This window comes from Mus pahari, chromosome 10 (genome assembly GCF_900095145.1).
Source record: "Mus pahari chromosome 10, PAHARI_EIJ_v1.1, whole genome shotgun sequence".
In the NCBI taxonomy this organism is placed as follows: domain Eukaryota; kingdom Metazoa; phylum Chordata; class Mammalia; order Rodentia; family Muridae; genus Mus; species Mus pahari.
In genome coordinates, this window is record NC_034599.1 from 96047506 (window position 1) to 96073768 (window position 26263).

A 26263-nucleotide genomic window follows, 5' to 3' on the forward strand; every position below is an offset into this window, starting at 1 on the left:
CTCCTCCTCCTCCTCCTCCTCCTTCTTTTTTTTCCCCTTGAGACAGGGTTTCTCTGTGTAGTCCTGGCTGTCCTGGAACTCTGTAGACTAGGCTGGCCTCAAACTTAGAAATCTGCCTGCCTCTGCCTCCCAAGTGAGCCACCACTGCCCGGCCTCCCCATACTTTCTCTCACTCCCCTATAGAATGGAGGTGGCTCCACATCCTTACACTCAGTTTTCTTTGCAGCCACAAACCCAGGTGCACTCACTGTGGCTTGTCTGTCCAACTTTGCGCTGTTGAGGGCCAATGCTTCCCACTGCCTTGTGTAGTCATATGAAAACACAGGCACAACTTGACACAAACTCAAGTCATTTGGGGAGAGGGAACCTCACCTAAGGAATCACCTCCATCAGATTGGCCTGTGAGCAACTCTGTGGGGGCTATTTCTTGATTGATGATTAGAGCAGGAGAGTCCAGCCCACTGTAGGCAGTGGATTAGCTATGAAAACAAGTTGAACAAGTCAGAGAGATGTTTCATGGTCTCTCCTTTAGTTTCTGTGTCCAGGTTTCTGCTCGAGTTGCTATCCTGCGTCTCCTCAATGATGAACTGTGCTTATGTGGAAGTGTAAGATGAAATAAACACGTTACTTTTGGTCATGGTGTTTCACAGTAATAGAAAACAGCGCAGGACAGTAGCTTTGCTGGTGCACCTAAGGTGCACACACCCCTTCAGACTGAAGTACTAGAAGTGGAATAGCTGAGCTGCAGAGAAGACATTCTCATGAAATGGATCAATGACTGCCAAACTGTCTGCATAGGCTACTAGTGATTTCCACTCAACCAATTATGAAAGTACCAGTTTCCCCACACTGTGACGAGTACGATGTTGTCAAGCTGTTAGAGACTGGACCATCTAATTATTAGATTAGATTATGATGGGTTAAAGTATGGGCTATTGATCAGGGAAGGTTAAATTTGTATTTTTTCTCTTGACTATGATGAAGGAGGCTGGATAGACATCGATTGCTGCCCCAGGGTTTGATTCCCAGCATTCACATGGTGGCTCACAGCCATCTGTAACTCTGGTTCTGGGGCATCTGACTTTTTCTTCTGTCATTTGTGGACCCTGCATGCAAATGGCGCACAGGCATACAGGCAGACAAAATACACATACACATATTAAAAAATATTTTTTAAAGATTTATTTATTTATTATATGTAAGTACACTGTAGTTGTCTTCAGACACTCCAGAAGAGTGAGTCAGATCTTGTTAAGGATGATTGTAAGCCACCATGTGGTTGCTGGGATTTGAACTCTGCACCTTTGGAAGAGCAGTCGGTGCTCTTACCTGCTGAGCCATCTCACCAGCCCTAAAAAATATTTTTATAAGACATTTAAAATTAAGCATTTTAACACATTACCAAATTATTTTCATTTTTCTGTGAATTGTCTGTTTCTTCATATATTTTTATTGTTGTTGATTTATAGGTACTGTCCTGTGTGTGTGTGTGTTCATGTGTACACGTGTACACCAGTGTCTGTTTATGTCAGCTGGCAAAAGTTCCTCATAAAAGACAGTTCTTCGACGGTGGTGAGACTGCAAAGATTTCCTTCAGTCTGTCTTCTGTTTTTTTTTTTTTGCCATTGTTTATAGTGATTTTGTCATGCAGAAACATTTTATTTCTTATGAATGGATCACACACACACACACACACACACACACACACACACACGAGAAATCATGTAAAAGAAAGCAGATGGTATCAAATTAACAGCAAAACAAGATCAGAGAAAACCACATTGTAAATCACACCCAGAGAAGATCCTACTTTGAAGGTGGGAGTGACCCTGGGACAGCTCCAAGTTCTGGGTCAGGGGACTCAAGGAAGGGGTGGGGGGGGTTGCCCCTGGGCAAACACCAGCCTATTGAATGTGGAGCATCGGTTGGAGGAATCTTCATTCTGTTTGTTCCTCTTGTACTGAGCAGGCATTAGCAGCAGAGTTGTCCCCTGGGGACTGTGAGCTGGGACCAGAGAGGTGGAATGATGTCCTAGCAGCAAACAACCCCAGGATAGAGAGCACGTGGGCAGGAGACAAGCCAGCAGAGGGACCATGTTCTCCCCAGAGCACACCACTATCTCTAGAACCTGCACCTCCAAGACTAACACGCTCATAGGACACAAGTGGCTGGGGAGATGGTCCAGTGGTTAGGGACACTCACTGCTCTTCCAGAGGACCTACGTTTGTTTCCCTGCACCCACATGGTGCCCACAACTGTCTGTAATTTCATTTCCAGGCTTTTCTGACTCCATGGGCACCAGTCATAAAAATGATGCTCAGACTTACATGCAGGCAAAACACCCATACAGAGATGGCTTTTTTTTTTTTTTTTTAAGTTCGCAACACACACACCAGGGTGGCAGAGAATCACTGGTTAGCAGATTGTGGATGAAACCAACATCCTGAACGAGAGTAGATACTAGTTTTTTTCTCACAGTCCACCTGAGAACTTAGATAAATTGCAAGGGAGGCTGGGCAATCAGCATAGCCAAAACTATATGAGTGTTATCAAAGGGGAGAATGGATTCAGGGGTCAACTCGTGCCTGTCAGGAACACGAATGTTGCTTCCCTTTGGCTCTAACCATATCCCCAACCCAGGGTCCAGGTGGTCACCCACGTACATCTTTTTAAGATACTTGAGACTGATCATAAATATGGACACCTCCTATTGTCGGACCTCCAGGTTTTCAATCTTTTGGCAGACAGCACTGCAAAAGTTATCTACAATATAAACTCTTACACGAATATACAGATGTATGCATAAGGTCAATTCCTTGGTGCTGAATACACTGGGTCAGAAGGCACAAGCCTTTACAGCTATGATGCCATCGTCAAAACTGCCCTCTGGAGGATTTGCATCAGCAGAAACCTCAAGCAGCAATTTTTTTTTTAATGTTTTCTTTCTTTCTTTCTTTCTTTCTTTCTTTCTTTCTTTCTTTCTTTCTTTCTTTCTTTCTTTTTTTTTTTCGAGACAGGGTTTCTCTNTATAGCCCTGGCTGTCCTGGAACTCACTTTGTGGACCAGGCTGGCCTCGAACTCAGAAATCCGCCTGCCTCTGCCTCCCGAGTGCTGGGATTAAAGGCGTGCACCACCACACCCGGCCAAGCAATGTACTAAAGTCTCAGTTTCTCCACATTTGTGCCAAAAGAATGTGTTTAAAACAAAACCAAACCCAAAAACCCTCTTGACTTTTAGTGTACTGGGGAGAAATGAGTCCTCACTGCAGTTTTAATGACTCCCAAACCAGCCAAGATGCCTAGTTCTTTTTTTAGTATCAGAAGTAGGCATCTCCAGGCTTTAGCCCAAGGCACAGAGGAGGACAGATCCTCTTCCCTTGTTTTTCTCGGGCCCCCTTTCTAAAAACAAGGAGGGGAGGGGAGGGCTGGAGAGGGGCTCAGCAGTTAAAGAGAACTTAGTGTTTTGGCACAGAATCTGGGCTCAATTCCCAGCACCCACATGGCACCTTACAACTGTCCGTAGCTCCAGTTCCAGGGGATCTTCTGCTCTCTTCTGACCTCAGGCACCAGACACTCACATGGTGCCCAGACAAACATGTGAAGAAAATGCTCATTCACATATGATAAAAGACATCTAAAAATAAAATTGAAAATAAAGACTATGTATGTGCATGCGTGGATTTGTGTTCACAAGTGTGTATGCGGATGTGTGTACAAGCACACACGCGCACATGCAGAGACAGGGGCTGATGCTTGGCATCATCCTCAACTGTCTAGTTGTTTACCTTTTTGGAACAGGTTCTCTCACTGAACCTGAGCTTGCTGACTTGGCTGGGGTGGTTGGCCCGCAAGCCCCAGAGGTCCTCCTGTCTCTAGTCTCCTAGCTCAGGAGTTAGAAGCCTGTTCCACCACACCTGGCTTTTTATGTGGCTTCTGGAGGCTCAAACCCAAGTCCCCAGGCTTGTGTGGCAAGCCCTTCGCCAAAGGAGTGGACTCTTCATTTATTTATTTTGATCAAAGTTGTAGCATTTTTTTTCTTATACTTTGGGCCAACTTTAATAACTTTGGTGTGTGTGTGTGTGTGTGTGTTTAATGCTTAAGAGATAAAGATCTCCTAGATACTGTGGCTGTTATAATCACCTACCTGTTTTAGTTTCTGCTATTGTGTAACTCACGAAATTGGTCAACTGTTTAAAGTACCATGAAAAATGTAACCCATTAAAATGAAATCCTAAACAATTTGGAAGTCCAAGCAAGACCATCACTCCCTAGGAGAAAAACACCTGAGCTAGCTTATATGGCTTTCAAGAGTGGGGGGGGGGGGGAGAAAAGAAAAACAAGTCAGGGCTGGAGAGATGGCTCAGCACACCTGCTGCTCTTCCAGAAGTCCTGAGTTCAAATCCCAGCAACCACTTGGTGGCTCACAACCATCTGTAATGAGATCTGATGCCCTCTTCTGGTGTGTCTGACAACAGCTATAGTGTACTTTCTTACGAATAACAATAAATAAATCTTTTTTTTAAAAAGTGAACTAAATTTCAACAGTATAATTTAGCACAGAATATTTAAAATAGTATCACTGACATGTAACCAATATAATATAGATTAATGACACTTGTACATACTTCAAAATCTGGTGTCTACTTCACTGCTAGCCTATTTTAGTTCCTACCAGCCATATGCCAAACACTCAGTCACTGTGCGTGCATGGCTAAAATGTTTGGTTCCGTGGGTGGAGTTCTGGAGAGCTCTATATGGAGGTGGAAGCAGGTGAAAGTTCTTATTTTACTTAAAATTCTGCAGAGCTACTGAGTGGAATATGCAATATGTGATGTATAATACATGGTATTTTCGACAAACGGCTTCCCATATGGAAAATATAAAATCGTGTCATGTGCTGTGCATAAACATACGTTCCAGATGGATGAAGAAACAATTTTTTAAAGGAGAAAAGCCCAAAAGCATTAAAAATTTAAGAGTTATTAATTGGAAGTTCATTATAAAGCAAAGGCACAAGATACAGAAACCATAATGGAAAGGATTGTCAGTTATGAAAGATAAAAATCCAAATTTTAAGCAAAATAGTAAGCAAAGTTAAAGGACAATGGATACAGGAAAAGGAATACAAATGAGTTAGAAGACAATCAGCCAACCAAAACCCATGCACAAGTAGGAAATACTTTATTATACTCGGTATTTTATTTATTTCAGTGTGTGTGTGGTGCATGCCCGTGTGTGTCTGTGTGTGTGTGTGTGTGTGTGTGTGGTTCATGTGTGTGTGTGTGTGTGTGTGTGTGTGTGTTGCATGTGTGTGTATGTGTGTGTGTGGGGAGGTGCATGCGCACACACGGTATGTGTGTGGAGCACTTGGTCATCCTTTCACCTGTACATCAGCCTCAGGCACAGTCCGTTCCTGGGACCGAATCCTAACCATCAGGCTTTTGAGACAGGCACTTTACCCTCTGAACATCTCACAGCCCGCCCTGTCCCCCAACACTTTAAAATGCAAATTAAAGTACATAGAAAATTCTCTCTCTATATATATTGGCTCTATGAAGGAAGGACACACATGTACAGAATGCTCAAGCTCACCAGTTATGGAAGGCAATAAAGATCAAACAATAATAAACCCATTTTCTTTTTCCAGTTGCTGTGATAAAACAACAACCAAACCAAACAACACCAACAAAAGACAGCAGCAGCAACTACAACAACAAAACACAAAAACACTTGGGGGGAGGGGAGGGTTGATTTGGCTTACAGCTTACGGTCCGCCACCGAGGGAATCCAAGGCAGGAACTCGAGGCAGGAACTTAAGGCAGGAATGGAAAGAGACAACTTGGAGGAATGTTATTTAGTGATTTGCTCAGTTTTCTTTCTTATAAACCCAGGGAACCACCTACAATGGGTGAGGCCGAATCTCATCAATCATCAATCAAGAAAATGCCCTGTGGACGTGACCAAAGTCCAATCTGATGGAGACAATTCCTCAGTTGGTGACCTCTAACTTGTATCAGGTTGACAATATCTAACCAGTACAATTTACCTATTAAGCTTTCTGGTAAAAAGGCACTTTGGCAAACCCTTGTGAAGGGCAACTGAACAGAATTAAAATTAAAATTAAAATACCTATCAAAATTAAAATAGAACTTCCTTTGGCCCAGTGATTTCATTTCCTGGGATCCGCCCTTTGAAATATCTACCTTTGTGCACTAAGGATGTATGTGCAAGGAAGTAAAGTGTAGTAGCAGTGCAGGTAAGATCTCTCTGGGTTCATCCCAACCAGGCACACCCTGGGAATAGCTCTGGGTTCCCTGTCACACAAGACTCCTCAAAAATCTCAAGTTCTTCTGATGAGTTAAAGAAGCAAACGATGGGGCTAGGAGTGGAGCCCGGCCAGGAGGGTACTTGTAGAGAATGAGTGAGGTCCAGGGCTCATTTTCCAGCGTGCACATAAACCAGGCATGGTGGAGCATGTGTGTAATACTAGCACTCCAGAAGTAAAGGAAAGAGGATCAGAAGTTCAAGACCTTCCTCAACTATATATTGAGTTTGAGGTTAGCTTGGGGTAGTGGCCCTGTCCCCTCCTCCTCCAAAAAAAAAACCCCACCATCATGTGAATCATGATTATATATATATGAAATGGAAAAAAAATAAGCCCAGCTGTGGATCTAATATATATGGATGTGTAAATCCGACACAAAAGACTATGGAAACAAGCACCAAGCTAGGTGTTTAGGAAGAACAATGAAGGTGTATGTGAAGAGGAAAGTTCATCTTTTGTGCCATGGACTTCTCTAATGTTTGACCTGTTTATAGTGGAACTGGGTTGGCTTTCGTGAGGAAAGGGAGGGTTTACAGAGTGGCCTTCTTAGGTGATCCAGCAGAGTATGCTAGTGGGAATATAAACCAGTCAGGGGTAGGGGTGGGGTTCCCCTGGCTCTGTAAACTCTGGGCTGCCAGGATATCTTTGTGGGTGCCAACCAGGGGAGACACTGAGGCTGTGCCAGCGCCGTGCATGGAACACCTGCCACTCCATCTCACAGTCTGTGACCAGCCTGCAGGATGCATCCATCCTGTGGTACCTCAAGCCTAAAGCTGGCCTGCGTCTAGAACAGTGAACACCAAGTATGTTATGTTATGTCCTGACTTTTCTGAACTATGTCTTCAGCCACGGTGACAGGAAAAACCAAGGAGGTTGGCGGTGGGTGGGCAGAGTGTGGTCTTGGCCATGGTCTCCATTTTCCCTGGGGACAAAGAAACCTCAGGCGGAGGTCAGAGCTTCCCAGCATCTAGATGCTGAGGCTTACTGGGAAATGTCAAAGACTGCCACCCACACCTTGGCAGGGGAGAGAAGAGTCTTAGAGAACTGAAGTCTGGAGTCTGAGAACTTAATAAGAGTGTTGCAATTTTCTTCTTATTCAGAGATTAATACGTGAATATAGATGTGAAGGAGGTGGGAAAAGAAGCAATCAAGATGTTGGCAGAACAAACATTCCTGAGGAAGGATTGGGCCTAAGACTGGAAGAGAGAGAAAGCCATAATCGAAGTCATGGTAGCTGAAGGGTAAGAGATAGTCAGAAGGGAAGGGAGGGGTAGGGCTTGAGTCCTTCCTTCTCTCCTTGCAAAAACTTTGCCTTTTATTCTAGATGAGCCTGGGAGACATTGGCAGTCAGAAGGCCAGTAAATGACGCACCAGGCTGGTGTTTTACAGGTTAGCTCTGGTTGTTGGGAACAGACTGAGTGTGGGAGAGAGTAGCAGGCAGACACCCTGGGGGTGGTAGGGGTGTGGGGGTGTGGATACAGGTGTGGGGAGGCACCTGTAACAGATCAAAGGAGAGGCAGGAGCTGAGCCTTTTTTAACTGAGGAGCCAACACCAGAAACACCTTTAGGGTTCACAGAAACACAGGTTGGCCCCTCAATTCCAGCTGTTCCTCTCCTTATCTCCTTCGTTGGGGTTGAGCCTAGGAATTTGCATTTCTATAATTCCCCAGTGAAACAGCTGGTTTGCGAGTCATGAGTTTTCCCCCACAGCATGGATGAAAGCTCTCGCATCCTTGTAAGTACTGAAGGAAGCTCTTTGGCATTCCTGCATCCTAGTGTACTTCAGACCAGGCCCAACAAAAATGCATGTTGGGTACAGGCTCTGGGCTATGCGAGGGGTTAGTGAAGGGAGGATATTTGGAGGATACCTCATTTGAACTGTTTGGCGATGAAACTTCACAGAAGTGGCCATTAGAAGGAAGGGTTCACTATGTCAACAGTAATCATAACAATCGTAGCAGTCACCCAGTGTCCCAGTCACCCAGGGTCCGCCCAGGTGTTTTATTTATAGCTTCTCCAATTAAATCCTTGTAAAAGCCCTGCAAGTCAGGCCTTAGCGACTGAGCTTTATGAAAGAAGAAACCGAGGCTCAGGGGAGAGTTTAATTTTCCCAAGGCCACACCATTGATAAATACCAGAGCTTAGCCCCGCTTGACTGACACCTTTGGGATACATTGTATCATAGTATCTCACAATGTCACTGGCTAAAGCTGTGGAAGTAAAACCCGCCTCCAGAAGACTCAGCTCCCTTCCTTGAAGATTATTAGCTTGCTGCAAAAATGTAGACACCAAACCATTGCTTTCAAGACGGCTCCGCCCCCACCCCCTTTGTTTTCTTGAGTAGAGAGCCCTGTTCAGAGCATCTGTTCCCAGAGTCCTTCCTGGCAGGGCCCTGGTTCCCTACGAGGTAGCTGTGGCCACAGGTGACTTGTGTTTTTCATCATTCACCGATGGCATGCTTTTGTTCAGCTCATGCCTACTTCCTGGTCTCTTCCTGCAGGGCACTGTATTCTGTGCTGGGGAATTGAAGCTTGACAAATTGAGGCCAGCTTGTCTCCAAATGGAATCCATCCTTCTCACTACAGGAGAGAGGGGGAAAAAAAATCAAGATCCAACTAGCCTCCTCCTTAGTCTCTCTCTCCCTGCCCTGGCAGGGGATACATATAGTATCTCTCAGGGCCTGAGTGTGGATGCGCAAATGGGAGCTTGAAGCTAGGCCAGGCAGAAAGCAGCTGCTCTCCACAGGCAAGGAGGGAGGTGTAAGGTCAGTGAACGGGTCACAGGGATGGGATGACCCTGGCCTGGAGGAAGGGAGGAGGGATGCTTGGGAGCCAGCCCGTGTGATGGCTCCTGGAGTAAGCTTGACTGGGGCTTCCCCAAATTCTTCATCAGAGTCTCTGAGATGTATCAGAGATTCTTAACTGGTTTAGGGAGACAAGGGCTTCCTAGAGCAAGTGATGAAATGTAAAAACCACTCCCTGGTATGTGAATGCACCCATGCACACAGACAGCCATGTACAGCCATAAGCACACACTTACATGCACTCCATGCTTTGGAGGGAGGGGCTGGCATGGACCACAGGTTAAAAGCCCAGATACAGGTTGATGTACAGTAAAGGAGAACTAGAATAATAAAAATTCATCACATATGAAAACAAGCTTGCTGGGCATGGTGTCACAGGCCTTTAATCCTGGCACTTGGGAAGCAGAGGCAGGAGGATCTCTGTGAGTTCAAGGCCAGCTTAGTCTACATAGCAAGTTCCATGAAGGCCAGGGCTACATAGTGAGACCCTGTCTCAAAACAAACAAACTGAAAAACAAAATACAAAATAAAAAGTTTACTAAGGTTTTCTGAGTTTTTTTTTTTTTTTTTTTTTTCTGGAAAGTGTGTGGCATGTGAATCCCAGGGAACAGACACGCTAACTAGAGGCTGATGGTGGGATAAGGGAAGATTTCTACGTATCCGCCCCCACTCTCACTAAATAAATCAGCGTTCTTTTCTTTTGAAACAGCATCCAAGACTCAGGGCGCACCTGGGAAAGAATAAAGGGACCAACGACTCCGGGCCTCAACGACTTGGGCTAGGGACTGGCTGTATTAACCTAGAGTCCTTCGCCTGGCCAGGGCACTTCATTATTGTTTTTGATTAGCTTGTTCCTCTTTATCTCATTTCCTTCATTCTTCGCGCGTTTCACACTGGCAAACAACGTAATGTTTTTTATACCCCTACTCGCGGCCCCCATCCCGACTTCAGGTCTGCGACGCTCTCCCGTGCACGCGCGCCCCAGACCCAGGCGCTCTCGGTCGGGCGGCACGTGCGCGCCCTCGCGCACGGCGGACACGCGCACGCGCGCGCCCCCGCCAGCCGCTCTCACCTCCCCCCCCCTCCCGCACCCACCTCCCGTTCCCGGGCGGCGGGTCTGAAGCGGCGGCGCGATGAGCTGGCCGGCCGCCCCCGGCTCGGGGCTGTGAGGCGCTCGGGGCCGGGGTGCGCGGCGGCGCGGCGGGCGGCGGACGCTCCTGCTCGGCGGCGGCCATGCGCGCGGGCCGGGGCGGCGTCCCGGGGAGCGGCGGCCTGAGGGCCCCGCCGCCGCCGCTGCTGCTGCTGCTGCTGGCGATGCTGCCCGCCGCCGCCCCGCGGTCCCCGGCCCTGGCCGCCGCTCCTGCGGGACCCAGCGTGAGCCTCTACCTGAGCGAGGACGAGGTGCGCCGGCTGCTCGGTGAGTGGCGCGGCTCCCGGGGCCTCGTGAGCCCGCGGTGCTGCCGCTGCGCCGCCCGCGCTCTCTCCCTCTCCCTCTCTCTCCCCGCAGCCTCCCTGCGCGTGTCACTCTAGGCCGCGGAGCTCCGGAGCCTCGGAGTCGGCGCTCCGGACACGGGTGGCCGCTCCTTAGCCTGCTGTGGGTGGCCCACGGGCCACGCCGCCGCGCGCGTGCTTTCTGGTTAGCGAGTTGGGGGCAAGGTGAGCCGGGCGCCCTGGGTTGTGTGGCATCCTGCACACCTTCGGGCCGAGCGGACCCCAAGCTCCGGGGTTTGCCTTGGGTTCGTTGAGTGTGACCTGATGCTGCCGTTCCAGGCCACTCGCTTCCTCTGCAGACCCTGTAGCGAGAGGAGAACTTGGCTCTGGGTCCGTCGGCGGTGGTTCCGTTTACCTGTTTAGCCCCGTTGTTTGGGGGAGTCCGATTCTGCCCTCTGCTTGGAACTCTGCATTCTGAAAATCAGTCCTTGAAGGAAGGCCTGGCCAGCCATCAAAAGGAAGTCGGATAGTTAGGGATACCCAGCTTTTGCCCTCTTTTGTGCATTAAGGCAGTCCCTTCACTTTTTCTCGGGGTGTTTCTGAGTGAAGTGTTGGAACTGAAAAGCTCTCCTCCTAAATATCCATTAAGTGTCACTTTTTTTAGTGGGCGAGCATGTTCGCCCCCTCCCAAGTGTGTGTGTGTGTGTGTGTGTGTGGTGTGTGCGTGCGTGTGTATGCGTATGTGTGTATTAGAGGAGTTTCTCTTTTCTTTTCCAGACAGGGACTTTATGTAGCCTGGGTTGTCCTGGACTCCACTATGTGTAGACCAGGTTGGCCTCAAGCTCACAGAGAGCCATCTGCCTGTTAGAAGAGTTTCTTAAGGTCTGTTGAGAGAGCCCAGCCTCGGAATGAAAACTGGTTTTAGCAGACTGTTTAGACATAGTTGTATGTGTAGGTTTATCCGCTTTAACCAAAGAACTGTGTTTTTGTAACATCCTATTTTAACCTTCCTTATAGTCTAGTTGAATTAGCTGAATTTAGTCTAGCAGAATTGAAACGGCTTCTGAGTTATGCCTGGAACATGGGAGAAAGGCTTGAGGAAAAATAAGGATTTGTAGAGCCGCTCCTAGGCATGCTTTTGTAAAGTGTTGTTTTTGTTGTTGTTAAAAGAACTTACGTAATTGTGACTGTATTGACATGTATTTCCTCTCCTCCTGCCTCAGCCAGGATGGAAGCAGGGGGACATAGCTAGCAGCAGACAGGGAGGAGTACATGTGCCTACCGTCCCATGTTAGAGTTTTGCTGTTACTTTTATTTATTTTTGTGTGTGTGCCACAATGTGTTCTGTGGAGGTCAGAGGACACCTTGAAGGTGTGGGCTGTCTTTCCACAATAGGGGGTCCCAGGACTCAAACTCATGACATCTGACTGGACGACAAGTGCCTTTGCCTGCTGAGCCATCTAGCTGGGACCTGATACGGACTTAAACATGTTCTCAGTTTCTTGTTATCCAGTGGGGCAATTATGGAAGATGAGAAAAGTAAGGCCTTAACTTGCTTAAGGTAACTTGGTTTATTTCATATATTACATATATAATATATACCCACACAAGACAGTGTTTGCTGGCTGCAGACTAAGTTATTGAAAGGCATGTGCATATAGAAGTTTGATTATGGCATGTTTAAAAAGAGACCGCTGTTCATTAGTACGTGAAGTGATACCTTTGTAGCCTGGAACTGATTTTCTTAGGACAGTAGCTGAGGGGGCACCTGATGGATGAGCACCTGGTCTAGTAGTGTGTGAAATAGAGCGGGGAACATGGTTCATTAATGCTCCCATCCATCCTTAGGTATTTCAGTTCAGTGCAAGCTGAGTTGTCCTGCCACAGTGTGGTCTCTAGATAGTCCTCTTGCAGAACCGGGGCCTCTTTCCGTCCCTTTAGGTTTCCCTAAGCTGTGCTGCTGTTGAAGGATTCCCTGACTTTGTCTGGGTGGCAAAGTGCAAGTAGTGGGATGTTTGCCAGGCTTCCTGAGTGTGACTGTGATGGTGTGCGCGTGCGAGACTGTTGGGGATAGTGCTTTCCACCACGTTTTCCTGTTAAGTGACTTCCAAAAGCTCGGGCAAGCTAGCTCTGGTTTTACAGTGTTGCTGAGACCCAGGGTTCAGAATGCCAGGATAGAACTTGGAAGTTGGAAGTGATAGGAAAAGTGGTTCTAATCCAGTCATTAGCTGCACATAATAGAAATCAATTGAGTAGTGAAGAAGGCCTTGAACCAGAAGCCATCAGCACCCTGCCTTTGGGCTTTTTCTCCTCCAGGTCCCACTGCCTCAGTGGGCATAGTTCACTCAACTGTTGTGGAATTTGTCTTTCCCTTGCTGTCTTTAGAATTTCTAGACTAGTGTGGACTGAACCTTGGTCTTCTGGAGTCCTCCTTGTACACCAGACTCCCCGGTGCAGTTTTGTTTTTATTTTTATTTTTTAAAAGATTTCTTTTTATTTCACGGGGATTGGAGTTTTGCCTGTATCAGGGTATAGGATTCCCTGGAACGGGAGTTACAGACAGTTGTGAGTTGCCATGTGGGTTCTGGAAATGGAACGTGGGTCTTCTGGAAGAGCCACCAGTGCTCTTAACCACAGAGCCATCCCGTTTCTCTAATTTTTAAACCAGCAGTCAGTCGCCACAGTGGTCCGTGCCCCCAGACGGTCAGTATTGACACTACAGCGTACACATACATTGCCATTTTCTGATATAGATATGAACTGGTAGACACCCCCTCCCACCCTCACCCGCTTTGTTCGGGTTTTCCCTTTAGATCTTAAACTGTTTTGATTAGCCTGCTTTGTGTCTGTACATATATTCTTTCAGGTACCCCAAGAAGCACGCAGAGTGCCTTTTGATCCCCGGTCCCCCTCAGGCAGCCCATTAAGACATCTGTTAGTTCCATTGGATTTTTCTCAGTGATATCTTGATTTAGTGTCATCCATCCCTTGCTTCAGGCTGGACAGTAGCACTTTGTACCTCTCTGTCCTCTCCTGGTCTCTTGTCCTCCTTTTTCTTTGCTGGTTGTGTGTATCCTCAATGGAACCCTAAGGATGGGGTTCGTGGGAAGGAGATATTATTTGAGGTCCTTTATGTCTGAAAAATTTCATTTTACCCTCACACTTTGTTGATGGTCTGGCTGACTTTAGAATATTAGGTGGAACATAATTTTTGTTCACAATTTGGACGGTATTTTCTCTTGTAAGAATTTCAGATAAGGAGTCCAAAGCCATGTCTCTTTGACTCCTTTTTCTCCTCCTTCACGGTTTTTAGAATTCCAGAGTGGTTTACTCTGGTATTTTGAAGTTTGTTAATTGGGTTGCAAAGCCTTCAGTCTTGGGGAGTGTTTGTTTGCTTTTTAAATAATATCCCATGCCCTATTTCTTCCTGTGTGGGTTTTTTTTCCTGAGATGGCTGTTGTGCGTCTGTTGATTCTCCTCGAGTTGAACTCCATGCTTCCTATCTTACCTTTATTGCTTTGTATTGAAGCCAGTGGACAGAGAGTTCTCCTCAGTTGTGTCTCCCCAGCTTTCACTTAAAAAATGTTACTGATGTTTGTAATTTTTAGAATCTCTTTTCTCTGTATTTGATTGCATCTTGTGAATGTTTTATCTTAACTTTATCATCATTATTATTATTATTGTTGTTGTCGTTGTTGTTGCCAGAATTAAACAGAATTCTTCTGCTTGTGGTTCTGGCTGTCTGATCCTTGGCTTTGTGCAGTGAGATGTTAATATTGTTAGGGGGAGAGGACACACTCGCGTGCTGACCATCCTTACTGTCTGCCAGAGTGCAGGTGGACATTTCACTGGAACCTGTCCCGAAACACCAGTACAGAATTTTGTATCTAATTAGGGCTCTGCTCAGTGTCTGTAAAGAAGCCTCAGGAAACTTCCTGCCTCTGGAATGCCGGGTGATAAATCAGCTGCCAGGCCTTGGGTTACCTGGTTGGGGAGGAATGGAAGTTTTCACCCTCAGGCTGTAGACTTTGACTTCTGGTTATAATTCCCTGCCCTTATGACTCAATTTCCCTAGACCTGGGGTCTCCTACTGAACATGGGGACCTGCTGCTATGTGTATTTGCACAGTGGCTCCCTCCCCCTGCAGCCTGAGCTTCAGGGTGACCTTTGGTACCTCCCTGGTACTCTAGGGCTGAGCCTCTTAAGGGGGTTCTGATCGCTCCTCTGTCTGCTTTCCATCATGCAGAAATCTGATAAAGCAGATGAGTTTTTTTCTTCCTCCTTGGCTTGATAATTCGGTTCCCTTACCACCCAGAGGCTTTGGTCATTCTGAACTGTGTCGTTTGGCAGTTGTTTTGTAAGGACAGTGGTGGTCAGTTGTGGTGGACAGAGTGCTCATGATGTGTGGTAGACGTTTCCCCGTGTCAGATACATAGTCCTTGCAGACGGGTGTTGACACTTCCACCCTGTACCCAAGCAGGCTGAAACAAGATTCCATCAACTGAGGCCCTCAGAAGCAACAGAAATGTATTTTTCACAGTTCTGGATGCTGGGAAAGCCAACATCAAAGTGCTGATGGCTTGGTTTCTGGTCAGGGCCTGTTTTCTGGTTCTTAGATATATCCGTTCTCACACAGTGGGAGGGTGAAATGAGCTCTGTGGTCTTCATTATCAGGGCACTGATCCTCCTCATGTCTTTAAGACCTAATCCTCTCCCAAAACCCTGTTGTTTATCTGCCTGCCATGGGGGTTAGAATTGTAACATGGATTCTGGGGGAATACAGAGGTTTTTACCTTAGCACTGAGGAAGCAGACTTGGAGTGGGCCCTTGGTCTGTGCCTGCTCCATGCAGTCCTGTGGAAGTCCACCTATGTTCTGAACCGTGTCTGTGTGGTTTCCCGTGTAACTAGGCCCTGCCTCACTGCCCTCATTACTGTCCTTAGCAGACTACAGTACTGGCTACTGGGTCCATATTTTAAGTATGGGGTCTTGATTCAGCGTGTTGTGGACATCGAGTAGAAGGCCAGGCCTTGACTCGGTTGTGCCTGAAATCTGGATCCCTGCTGTTTCTGGCAGCCCTGGAGCAGCTGCAGTTAAGCCAGAACTCAAACAGTGCTGGTTTGTGGACCTGGTTACTGTTAGTGTCCTCCTAGGTTCACTAATGCAGTCCTGTGCTCCACAGCGGCTGGAGCAGTGCCAGAGGTTTGGGAATTAGATGCTGGTGGCTGGGAAGGCGTGGTGACAGTGATGGCCATGATAGGGAGCTGTGGTCCATGGTGGTGAAGACAGCTTTGGAGCGAAGGAACCAGTTAAACATTTCCTCTGGCTAGCTTGCTTCTCCTTTCAAACTAAATTGCTTCTGGGAAAGCCATGCTTGCTCACATCTTATTTAAAGACAGTTCACACTTATTTAGGCACTTGCTCCTGAGAGCAGTGTAGGGAAGGAAAATTGAAGGATTATATATGTGGAGATAATGACAAAAAATGATTAGATTCCTTTCCTTAATGAAGTGTGTGTGTGTGTGTGTGTGTGTGTGTATGTGTGTGTATGTATGTGTATGTATGTGTGTGTGTGTTTGATTGTCCCATGTAGGACTGTGGCTCTGGGATAAAGAGTTACATTGTAGATTATTGGAGGAGTGGTCACTTTGATTGTGATTGATGGGGTGATAGGTGATATTTTTCATTTTTCACTATAGTTGATGGGAGGTTTTTATTTTTTATTTTGTAGGAATGGTTACTTTTGAGAGAGGAAAGAGAGGCTTGGATAGTTTGGGAAGGGATCCCAGGAAAGAAAACATTTACACCTCATCTCCAGGTTGAGCTGGACAGGCAGACAGAAGAGAGAAGCCCTTAGGGCCAAGCAGAGAGTGTGGCATGGAGTGTGGGGGCAGACACTGGAGAACTCTGGCATGGCTGGGATGAGAGCCCTGAGCCAAGGAGAGGAGACAGAAGACAGCTGGGAGATCAGTGGATCGAAGCTGTTTCTCTGGGAATGGGAAGCTATTGGAGTAGGTAGGCAGCACTCCAGAGGTGGAGGCAGGGGGGATCAGGACTTCCTGGCCAGCCTTGTGTATGTGAGACTCTGACTTACTCCCCTCCCCCAAACAAAATAACAACAAAACCCAGCCATCAAAATACAATATCCCACAACAAATAAAGCAGAGTGAGGAAAGGAGTATGCAGTCGTAGTGGGTTGTAGAAAAGAGTGTGTGGCTCCTTGTCCGTAGTTAAGACACCTGTACGTGGGTTGGGGAGCAGGTGAAGAGGTGGGATGGATTTATCAGGAACCGGCAATGAGTTGGGAGGTTTAACCTTAGGAGACCTCAGGGCTAAGGCGAAGCTTTTCTCTAGAGTCCACTTTTTTAGATTTGGGTGTCTGAGCCCAAGGACCCTGTCTCTATGAGAAAGGCAGTTGAGATGAGCCAAGTGTTCTCCCCAGCCAAGCTCCTCTCGTTCCTGCAGTCTCAGGCCAAACACTTGGCTGGACAGGGGTGGGGTCCTCCCTGCTGGTGGCACTGGTATAACCTGCTACAGGCGGCTGTGGCAGGAGTGGGTTAGCATCCTGAAGTGAACCCTTAACCCTAGGTGTTGGGTTGGTGGTGTTGGCACAGCTGAATCTGAGCCCATGTGTTCTTCATTGGGAGACCGGGGCTGAGGCATTGTGCAATTGTGGGTTTGAGTTTCTTTCTCCCTGCACATATGGGGGAAAATTCTGTCCAATTATGGCTAAACTTGTCCCATGTGAGTCACATCCTGAGTTAATGAGCGAGTTCTGGAGGTGCTGCCTCAGTGCTGCTTGGGTTTTAAGTTCACTCCAAGAGTAAGTGGAAGGTGCACGTTTTGTTCCTCAAGCACTCAGAACTGAGAACCTCCCCAGCTTTGCTTTGGGGTGTTGATGCTGTACATCACTGTCCTTTTAGATCTTGCCAGCCTGAGAGATAAGAAAATCCTGCACTTGAGACCAAACTATTAAGTTACTCTTAAACTATGGCAAAAGTACCGTACTTTGTGTGTGTGTTATCCTTGTTGATGTACGTGTGTTCTAATCTGGATGTTACTAAACATTCCATTGTGTAGGGCCTCCCAAAATGTTATGCACTAAAACTAATGTGTGTGCGGGGCTGAGATGTATAGTAAATGCTTACTGAAAGCTCTGTTTTGCTGTTCCCAGCAATGACAATGCCGAGTGACTGCCATCCTTACATTTTAAGCTATAATAGAATGCACACAGTTCTGAACTTGGGAGATACCCATAATCTAGAGAGAACTAACATATCTTATGCACACCAGCTATTTCATACATGTTCGTCAGCAGCATCTGGCACATTGTTTACTTTTTAAATAGATAAAAACCAAGATTCTGGAAAAATACACAATTTGCTGGAGGTCTCAGATGCATGCAGTTACGAAGCTCTAAAGTGCACGCTCTCTGTTTCTGGGAAGGGTAGCAGTTGGCCCGGCTCCCACTGAACTCACCTGGGGAGCTGCAACAACATCCAGAGGCCTGGCTATACCCTTACCAACTGGTGTAGTGATCTGAACTTCTGATCCTCCTGTCTTCCCCTCCTAAGCTCTGGAATTCCAAGTGTTTACAAATCCTGGTTCACGTGGTGCTGGAGATCAAACCAGGGTTCCATGAATGCTGTACCCTGGAGCCAGGTCCTCAGCCCTTGTAGTTGATCTGAAGTGATGAGTCAGCCCTTTGACTTCTGAATGCGTCACCGACTGCAAGATGCACAGCTTGTAAATTTGCAGCTGACTTAGTGGGAGTCCTAGTTAACAGACTGCTTTCCCCCATACCTCAGATTAAAGTGACATGTCCTGTTATCAAGGGTGATACTGTAACAACATAACCAGCATACATTTCAAAAAGTCCAGGTGAAGAGGTGCCGTCCTGGAATATGCCAATGGGTTTCACCTTCCTGGTAAGAGGCCTCTCCAGAGTGAGATTGCACACTTTGCTAGAAAGTCCTTAAGCCTGGGGCTTCATGGAACTCCTGGTGAAGTTCATGGGTAGCTCTGAGTCTTTTGGATTTTCGAGACAGGGTTTTTCTCTGTAGCCCTGGCTGTCCTAGAATTTGCTATGTAGACTAGGCTGGCCTTGAACTCACAGAGATACAACTGCCTCTGCCTCCCAAGTGCTGTGATTGACGGTGTGTGCCAGCACTGCCCAGCTGTATTCTCATTTCTTATAAGAGTTAAAACAGTTATGATGGGGTTGGAGAGATGGCTCAGCAGTCGAGAGCACTTGTTTCTGTAGAGGACTGAGGTTTGACTCCTGACAGCTGCATGACAGCTCACAACTGTCCATAACTAGTTCCAGGGGATCCAATGCTCTCTTCTGACCTTGGGTACCAGATACACATGTGATGCTCATGGAGGCCTGTGAGCAAAATACTTATACACATAAAATAAAATAAATAGAAAATAAAATTTAAATAAAAAGTTGTCTTTAAGAATTAGTTCTGGGGCTGGTGAGATGGCTCAGTGGGTAAGAGCACCCGACTGCTCTTCAAAAGGTCCGGAGTTCAAATCCCAGCAACCACATGATGGCTCACAACCATCCGTAACAAGATCTGACTCCCTCTTCTGGAGTGTCTGAAGACAGCTACAGTGTACTTACATATAGTAAACAAATAAATTAAAAAAAAAAAAAAAGAATTAGTTCTGGAGCTGGAAAATGGCTCTGAGGATAAATATGTGTTGTACCAGGCTGGAGACCTCATTTGATTACCAGGACCCACCTGGGAGGAATGACGTCAACAAATTGTCCTCACACCTGAGCCCTTCCCATAAACAAACAAATAAGTGAATAAATGTATGCATGTAATTAAAAAGTTCACTCGCTATAAGCTTTTATGCATAATGTCCTCTGTGTACTGCATCATACAGTATATAAAGAGTAGATCAGATATACAGAGCAGTTTTACTTTTCTTAATAAAAAAATATCGTAGGAAGGGCCATTTGCATTTATAATAACAACAGAAACCTGACCAGCCAGCCAAACAAAGCCAAGAGAGCCAGGGAAGAAAACCTCCAGTGTTCATTTTTCTAGAAGTCCTGCTGTTGCTCTAACCCGGTGCATTTTTTTCTTATCTCTTACATTGTAGTTCTCATTTCTAGAAATTAGACTTTATAGTCTTTTTTACTATCTGTATTACTTATTCTTTGTTTCTGCTGACATTTTTGGCCACGTGGAATACGGTTACGTACTTAATGCTAGCACCCTAGTGCCTGTTGGTGAGTTTTCGTTGTTATCTAGTGCTCTGTGCATTCTTTCCTTTAAAAAAATGTGTGTGTCTATAAATATATGTTTGGATGGCAGATACTGCGAACATTTCTGGGTGCTGATTGTGTGTGTGTGTGTGTTGTCCCCATCTCCTCAGGGCTGGAATTACAAGTGTATTCGACTGCACTCAGCTTTTATGTGGCTGCTGGGATCTAAGCTCTGGCTCTCTTTTGTAGCAAGTGTGTTACCAGCTGAGCATCTTCTCAGCCTGCCTACCTTTCTTTGCCTTCTTTTCTGTTTTTGCTTTTGTTTGTTCTTTGGTTTGTTTGTTTTAGGCAGACACTTGTTCTGTAATTCAGGCTAGCCTCCTGCTTCATTCTTCCCACATACTGGAATTGTAGGTGTGTATCAGGATGCCTGACTGCTGAACGTTTATAAACTCCTTTAAATATCCTTGGATTTTGTTGTGGGATACAGTTAAATGACTTGGAAACAGTTTGAGCATTCTGGGTGTTACTTAGAATAGAAGGCTTGTTGGATGGGACAAAACCAGTAGTCCGGCTCATTGTTCCCACAGGAGAGTTAAGACCCTTTTCCACTTATCCCACTAAACCATGATGCACAAGCCTCTGGTCTGGCTGGTGAGAATGGATCCAGATTCTGAATATTGGGCACTATTCTCTGCCCCTTTCTGGCTTCCACATTTGCATGTCCCGTCACAACTCAGATGGGCTCTGGAGCTCAACACTCTGGACCTTGGATTTTCCACTTTGTTTAGCTCTCTTTGCACCATACCTCTAGAATCTTTTTGGACTTAGATTTTTTTTTTTTAAAGATTTATTTATTTATTATATGTAATTACACTGTAGCTGTCTTCAGACACTCCAGAAGAGGGAGTCAGATCTTGTTATGGATGGTTATGAGCTACCATGTGGTTGCTGAGATTTGAACTCTGGACCTTCGGAAGAGCAGTCGGGTGCTCTTACCCACTGAGCCATCTCACCAGCCCGGACTTAGATCTTTTAAACATATTTTTAATCTTTTGGTTTAGATCTCCTGCTTGCACCGGCTTCTAAAAGACACAGCAACCTTTTTGCTCAGCCTCTTTATAGGTGTGTACCACAAGCCTAGTTTACCTCTGTTTCTTCCTTGAGCCCTACCCCCCACATCCATCCATCTGTCCATTTGTCTGTCCATCGTCCATCTATCCATCTATCTGTGTACACGCTCATGCCACAGCATTCATGGGGAGGTCAAAGGACAGCTTTGAGGAGTCAGTTCTCTCTGCGCTGTATTGAACTTTCAAGCTCAGTCCTGAGACTGTGGTGAGTGGTTGGTTACCTGCTGAGCCATCTCACTTGACTTGAGCATCCTTCTCGGCACTGTAACCTGTAACCGGAGTGCTCACTACTTCTTTGCACTGTAACTGGAGCGCTCACTGCTTCTTTGCACTGTAACCGGAGTGCTCACTACTTCTTTGCACTGTAACTGNNNNGCTCACTGCTTCTCTGCACTGTAACTGCAGCGCTCACTGCTTCTCTGCACTGTAACTGCAGCGCTCACTGCTTCTCTGCACTGTAACTGGAGCGCTCACTGCTTCTCTGCACTGTAACTGGAGCGCTCACTGCTTCTCTGCACTGTAACTGGAGCGCTCACTGTTGCCTCCTCATGGGTCCTTTAAACTAATGAGTCAGTTGTGTCCAGATGAGATGATCAGTCAAGCTCCCAATATTCTATCAAATGCTCATTGTTCATCTCTCCCCTAAGGTTAATTCCTTAATGATTAGTGGACAAAGTAGCCCTGCTGAAAGAAGGGTGTGTAAGGCTTGGATCTCTTTGTGCAAGCACACTTGTGAGCATATGGTAGGTAGCAAGTGTGGGAGCCCACATGTTTGCATGTTAGTTGCATCCCTTCCTTCCACTCTGTGTGGTTAGGCTTGTGTAGTGGCCAATCTTGGTGGGTAGCTTAACACACCTGGAAAGAGGGACCCTCAGTTCAAGAATTGCTTCCATCAGCTTGGCCTGTGGACATATTTTGGGCGCGTTTTCTTGATTAGTCACTGATGTGGGAAGGCCTACCACACTGTGTGCTGTCACCTCTGAGCATGTAGGTCTGAGATGGGTGGTAGTGGCATACACCTTTATCCCAGCGCTCAGGAGGTAGTGGCAGGTGAATCTCTGAGTTCAAGGACAGCTTGGTCTACAAAGTGAATTCCAGGATAGCCAGGTCTACAGAGAGAAACCTTGTCTCAAAATCTCCCCCCCCCCCAAAGTTACTGAAGGATGAGCTAGTGAGTGGGCCAGTCCATGTAAGAGAGTTTCTCTGTGTCATAGTGGGTCTTGCTTCATTTCCTGCCTGGACTCCCTCTGATTGGCTGACCTGCAGTCTTCTCCTGGTTGCTTTGGGTTAGGGTTGTTTATCAGGCCCACAGAAAAGCAAGCTGTAACTAGGGATCCGCCTATGTAAGATGGGTTGCTCTTAGCACAAGTGCTGTAATATATTTGAATATGCTGAATGAGCCTCACTCACAATGGCCTATGTTAGTCACTGCTGGCGATTTCTGTATCTTTGCATTAAAAACAAATATCCTAAACAGGACACAGGGAAGGAACCTTCTGATCATCCCCAGGAAGAGCCAGATACCTGTAGCTCCTGAGCTCCTTTCCTCACTTTTTTTTTTTTTTTTTAAAGCTTTATTTATTTATTATATGTAATTACACTGTAGCTGTCTTCAGACACTCCAGTAGAGGGCGTCAGATCTTGTTACAGATGGTTATGAGCCACCATGTGGTTTCTGGGATTTGAACTCAGGACCTTTGGAAGAGCAGTCGGGTGCTCTTACCCACTGAGCCATCTCACCAGCCCTCCTTTCCTCACTTTTAACTATGAGGAAACAATATTCCCAGCCTAAGACAATAGGCCACTTAAGCACAACCCACTGGAGGCCTCCAGTCACCTGGTCATTTAGATATTTGGTTGGTTGCCTTTAGTAACAGTATTCTTTTACAAGTGTAATATGAACTTATTTTAGGAGCATGGGGCATATTTTTGGGGACGAAAACAGATAAAGGACCTGGCCTTGTGGAACTAACTTTTGACAGAGACCTATGTGATTTGCCTTTGAAAAGGTCCCTATAGCTTTGGGATTGGACTCCTGAGATAGCAGCACCCTGCTGCCTGTCGCTGGCAGGAAGTAGCAATGCTTGTGAGGTCTCTGTGTTTTATGATAACAGCCTACATTATTACCAGGCAAGTCTGAGTCAGTCCTGCCTTTTAGGTGAAGTGTGGCCCTGTTAGCAGTGGAGGTCAAAGAAGTTGGGCAGTGCTGGCATGAAGCCCTGGGTATGTGGCTCCATTTCTGTGGCTGTGTCGGTGGTATAGATATAAACTGGTCATATCACTTTCTTCTCCTAGGTCAGGGAACACACCAAACTATTGTCTACAGTCTCTGTCTTACCAGATGCAGGGGATTAAAGCTCTGTGGCAGGGAAGTTGTGTTTTATGTTTTAATGCACGTGTATCCATGAGAGGGAGTTGGGAGGTACTTTTTACATTCTTGGCTATTATACAGATCATATGTAATCACAGTTTTTTAGGGAAATCCTCTTATGCATTTCTCATTGACCTATATTTTCCTTGGGAGTGAAGCGTTTCATTGTTTTAATTTAAAGTGTTTTTGCTACATTTGCTTCAGTGTCTGCTGAGGGGGAAGGTGACAGCACATCTATTTGAAACCAAATGACTTTACTCTTCCTCCGCGCCTGTATAACTTCTTCCAGAGCGCTAGCAGAGACAAACCAGAGCACAGCTTTTGTGATGGATGACTTGAGTTTCTGTGATCAGGTATCAGAGAATTACTATGGGTTTTGAGAAGACAGATCTTGGTCTGAAGGAGGGAGCCTAAATTACGAGGTGCAGAGTTGGGGAGTAATGGCCTTTTGTTGGTCGGAGCTGTCTTTCTCAGCACCCATGTTTGTCTTGGTTTTTCTATATGCAAGTATGCATTGTTACCTCAGCTCTGCCAAGATGTTAGAGAGAGAGAGAGAGAGAGAGAGAGAGAGAGAGAGAGAGAGACAGACAGACAGACAGACAGACAGAGACACACACTGTGTGGTGGAGTACCTGAGAGTTGGCAGTTCCCAGTGTTCCTGCTCCAGTAGCCACAGGGCTTGAAGAGACCTTTGTAGTGGTGAAAGAAGGCTCTCCTTTCCTGCCATCAAATGTCACATTTCTCTGCTGAGGGTGGCCACGTTCTGCTGGGAACTGAACTCTGGAGCTCTGCAAAAGCAGCCTCTCCTGCCGTGGCAGTCTCTGCTGTGTGTAGTTAAATGTTGCTTCTCAAGAAATTGTTTGGGTGTGCACTGGGCATAACTAGATTTACTAGATTTTGATGAACAAACTTATTTTCAGTTTATTATTTTACATAAATTAGAAACATTAGAAGTAAGAGCTTTTTATTTTGTATCAGTAAGTGTATTTAGTGGTTTAAAATACATTGATTACAAATAAACAAAAAATAAATAAATTCCAAGAAAAAATACATTGATTACTTTTTTCTGATTAGACCTAGAAGATTATCTTGACTTGAAATTTTTTTAAAGTTTTGATTGGTACGTGGGAGTCATGGATGTATCATAGAATACTTATGTTTTGGATGACATTTGGAAATTACTACTCATGTCATAAAATTTTAGAATTTTTAGTGGAGGAGGAGATTAGCATCATCTGGTCTACCTCCTTTGTCTTATAGTTTTGAAAGCAGACTTATGGAAGATGGCTCAGGAACTGAGTGCCAAGGGCCTCTCACCGCCTTCCTTTGTCTCAGAGCCAGGAAAAGAAGGCTGCACCGTGAACGCTGCTTTGTTTTCTTATTTTAACTGATGCCTGACAGGTTTTAAAATAACTTTTTTTATCAACAGCCAGCTATTCATGTGTCTGCCGCTGAATGATACAATGCTACACTAGGTAGAGGAGACCGCCAGTCCTGTGAGCAGCTCTCAGACATGCGTCCTGTCAAGTGCACTCTTTATAAAAGGAGTCACATGCAACCCACCAACAGGATGACAAACGTTGGAATCTGTAGTTAACTTTCCAACTTTCTAACTTTCTTTCTTTCTTTCTCATTCTTTTTTTTTTTGTTTTTGTTTTTGTTTTTTTTTTGTTTTGTTTTGTTTTGTTTTTTTTTTTTTGAGACAGGGTTTCTCTGTATAGCCCTGGATGTCCTGGAACTCACTTTGTAGANCAGGCTGGCCTCGAACTCAGAAATCCGCCTGCCTCTGCCTCCGGAGTGCTGGGATTAAAGGCGTGTACCACCACACCTGGCTCGTAGTTAACTTTCAAAGCCATTTGGGAAAATTTCAATTAGTGGATTATTAATTTGGGACTTAAAATTGTATAGTGAAGAACTTACTTTTCTTGATAGGGTCATGAGAATTTTGCAAGAGTAACAAATTTTATAGCATCAAATATGGGTTGTTTAAAATCAAATTATGAATAAAAGTTATCCTTTCTTAGGAAAGAGTAACATCCCTACTTTGCTAGAATTGACAGCAAGAAACTTAAGTCGGGTTGATGAAGTTGAACAGCTGAAGTGCTTATCCTAAGTCAGAATGGCAGTATTCTGTGTGTTCTGATGACAAAATGCAACCTAGTCAGTCCATGGCCGTGGCCTTTGCCCTCTCACCCTCCACGGAGCCTTCCCACTCTCTGCCTGTTCTCCTTTCCCTGTTCTGTTCACTTCTCTCTTGGCCCTTCCTCTTTATATGGTAGAGTTTCAGCTCTTGTGTCCCCATAGTGCTTCTGCTTTCAAAATCAGTCATTCTGTCTGTCTGTCTTATCATTTATCCATCTATCATCCACCTATCTATATCTAAATCTATCATCCATCATCTATCTATCATCCATCAATATCTTCTATCTATACCATCTGTCTATATCTGTCTATTGTCTATCATCCATCTCTCTGTCTCTGTCTCTGTCTCTGTCTCTGTATCTATCTATCTATCTATCTATCTATCTATCTATCTATCTATCTATCATCCATGTCATCCATCTACCTACCTACCTACCTACATACCTACCTACCTACCTACCTATCACCTATCCGTCTATTGTGTGTGTGTGTGTGTGTGTGTGTGTGTGCTATGCAAACAAAAGGTTTGAGGACAACTTGCAGGAATGGATTTCTCCACTGTTTGGCTTCTGGGGTCATCTTTGGTGGCAGGTACCTTTACCTGTTGAACATCTCACTGACCCTGTTCTGTATCTTTACATAAGTAGATTCACACTATGTGATGTTTTTTTCTATTTTCTTCTTTCTTTCTTTCTTTCTTTCTTTCTTTCTTTCTTTCTTTCTTTCTTTCTTCTTTCTTTCTTTCCTTTCTTTCTTTCTTTCTTTCTTTCTTTCTTTCTTTCTTTCTTTCTTTCTTTCTTTCTTTCTTTCTTTCTCTTTCTTTCTTTCTTTCTTTCTTTC

The 26263-nt window shown here is 45.6% G+C and overlaps 1 protein-coding gene and 1 pseudogene across 2 annotated transcripts in view; one reads left to right on the plus strand and one right to left on the minus strand.

Moving 5' to 3' along the window:
- Nucleotides 1–10362, minus strand: part of LOC110328428 — a 16149-nt pseudogene extending 5787 nt beyond the window's left edge.
- Nucleotides 10214–26263, plus strand: part of Ryk (receptor like tyrosine kinase) — a 73886-nt gene continuing 57836 nt past the window's right edge. The window contains exon 1 of one of the 2 annotated variants that reach the window (XM_021206154.2): nt 10214–10544. In XM_021206154.2, the coding sequence (XP_021061813.1) occupies nt 10361–10544 (184 nt within the window). In that variant the 5' untranslated portion in view covers nt 10214–10360. The remainder of the gene's footprint in view (nt 10545–26263) is intronic. The other variant, XM_021206153.2, reaches the window with a different exon arrangement.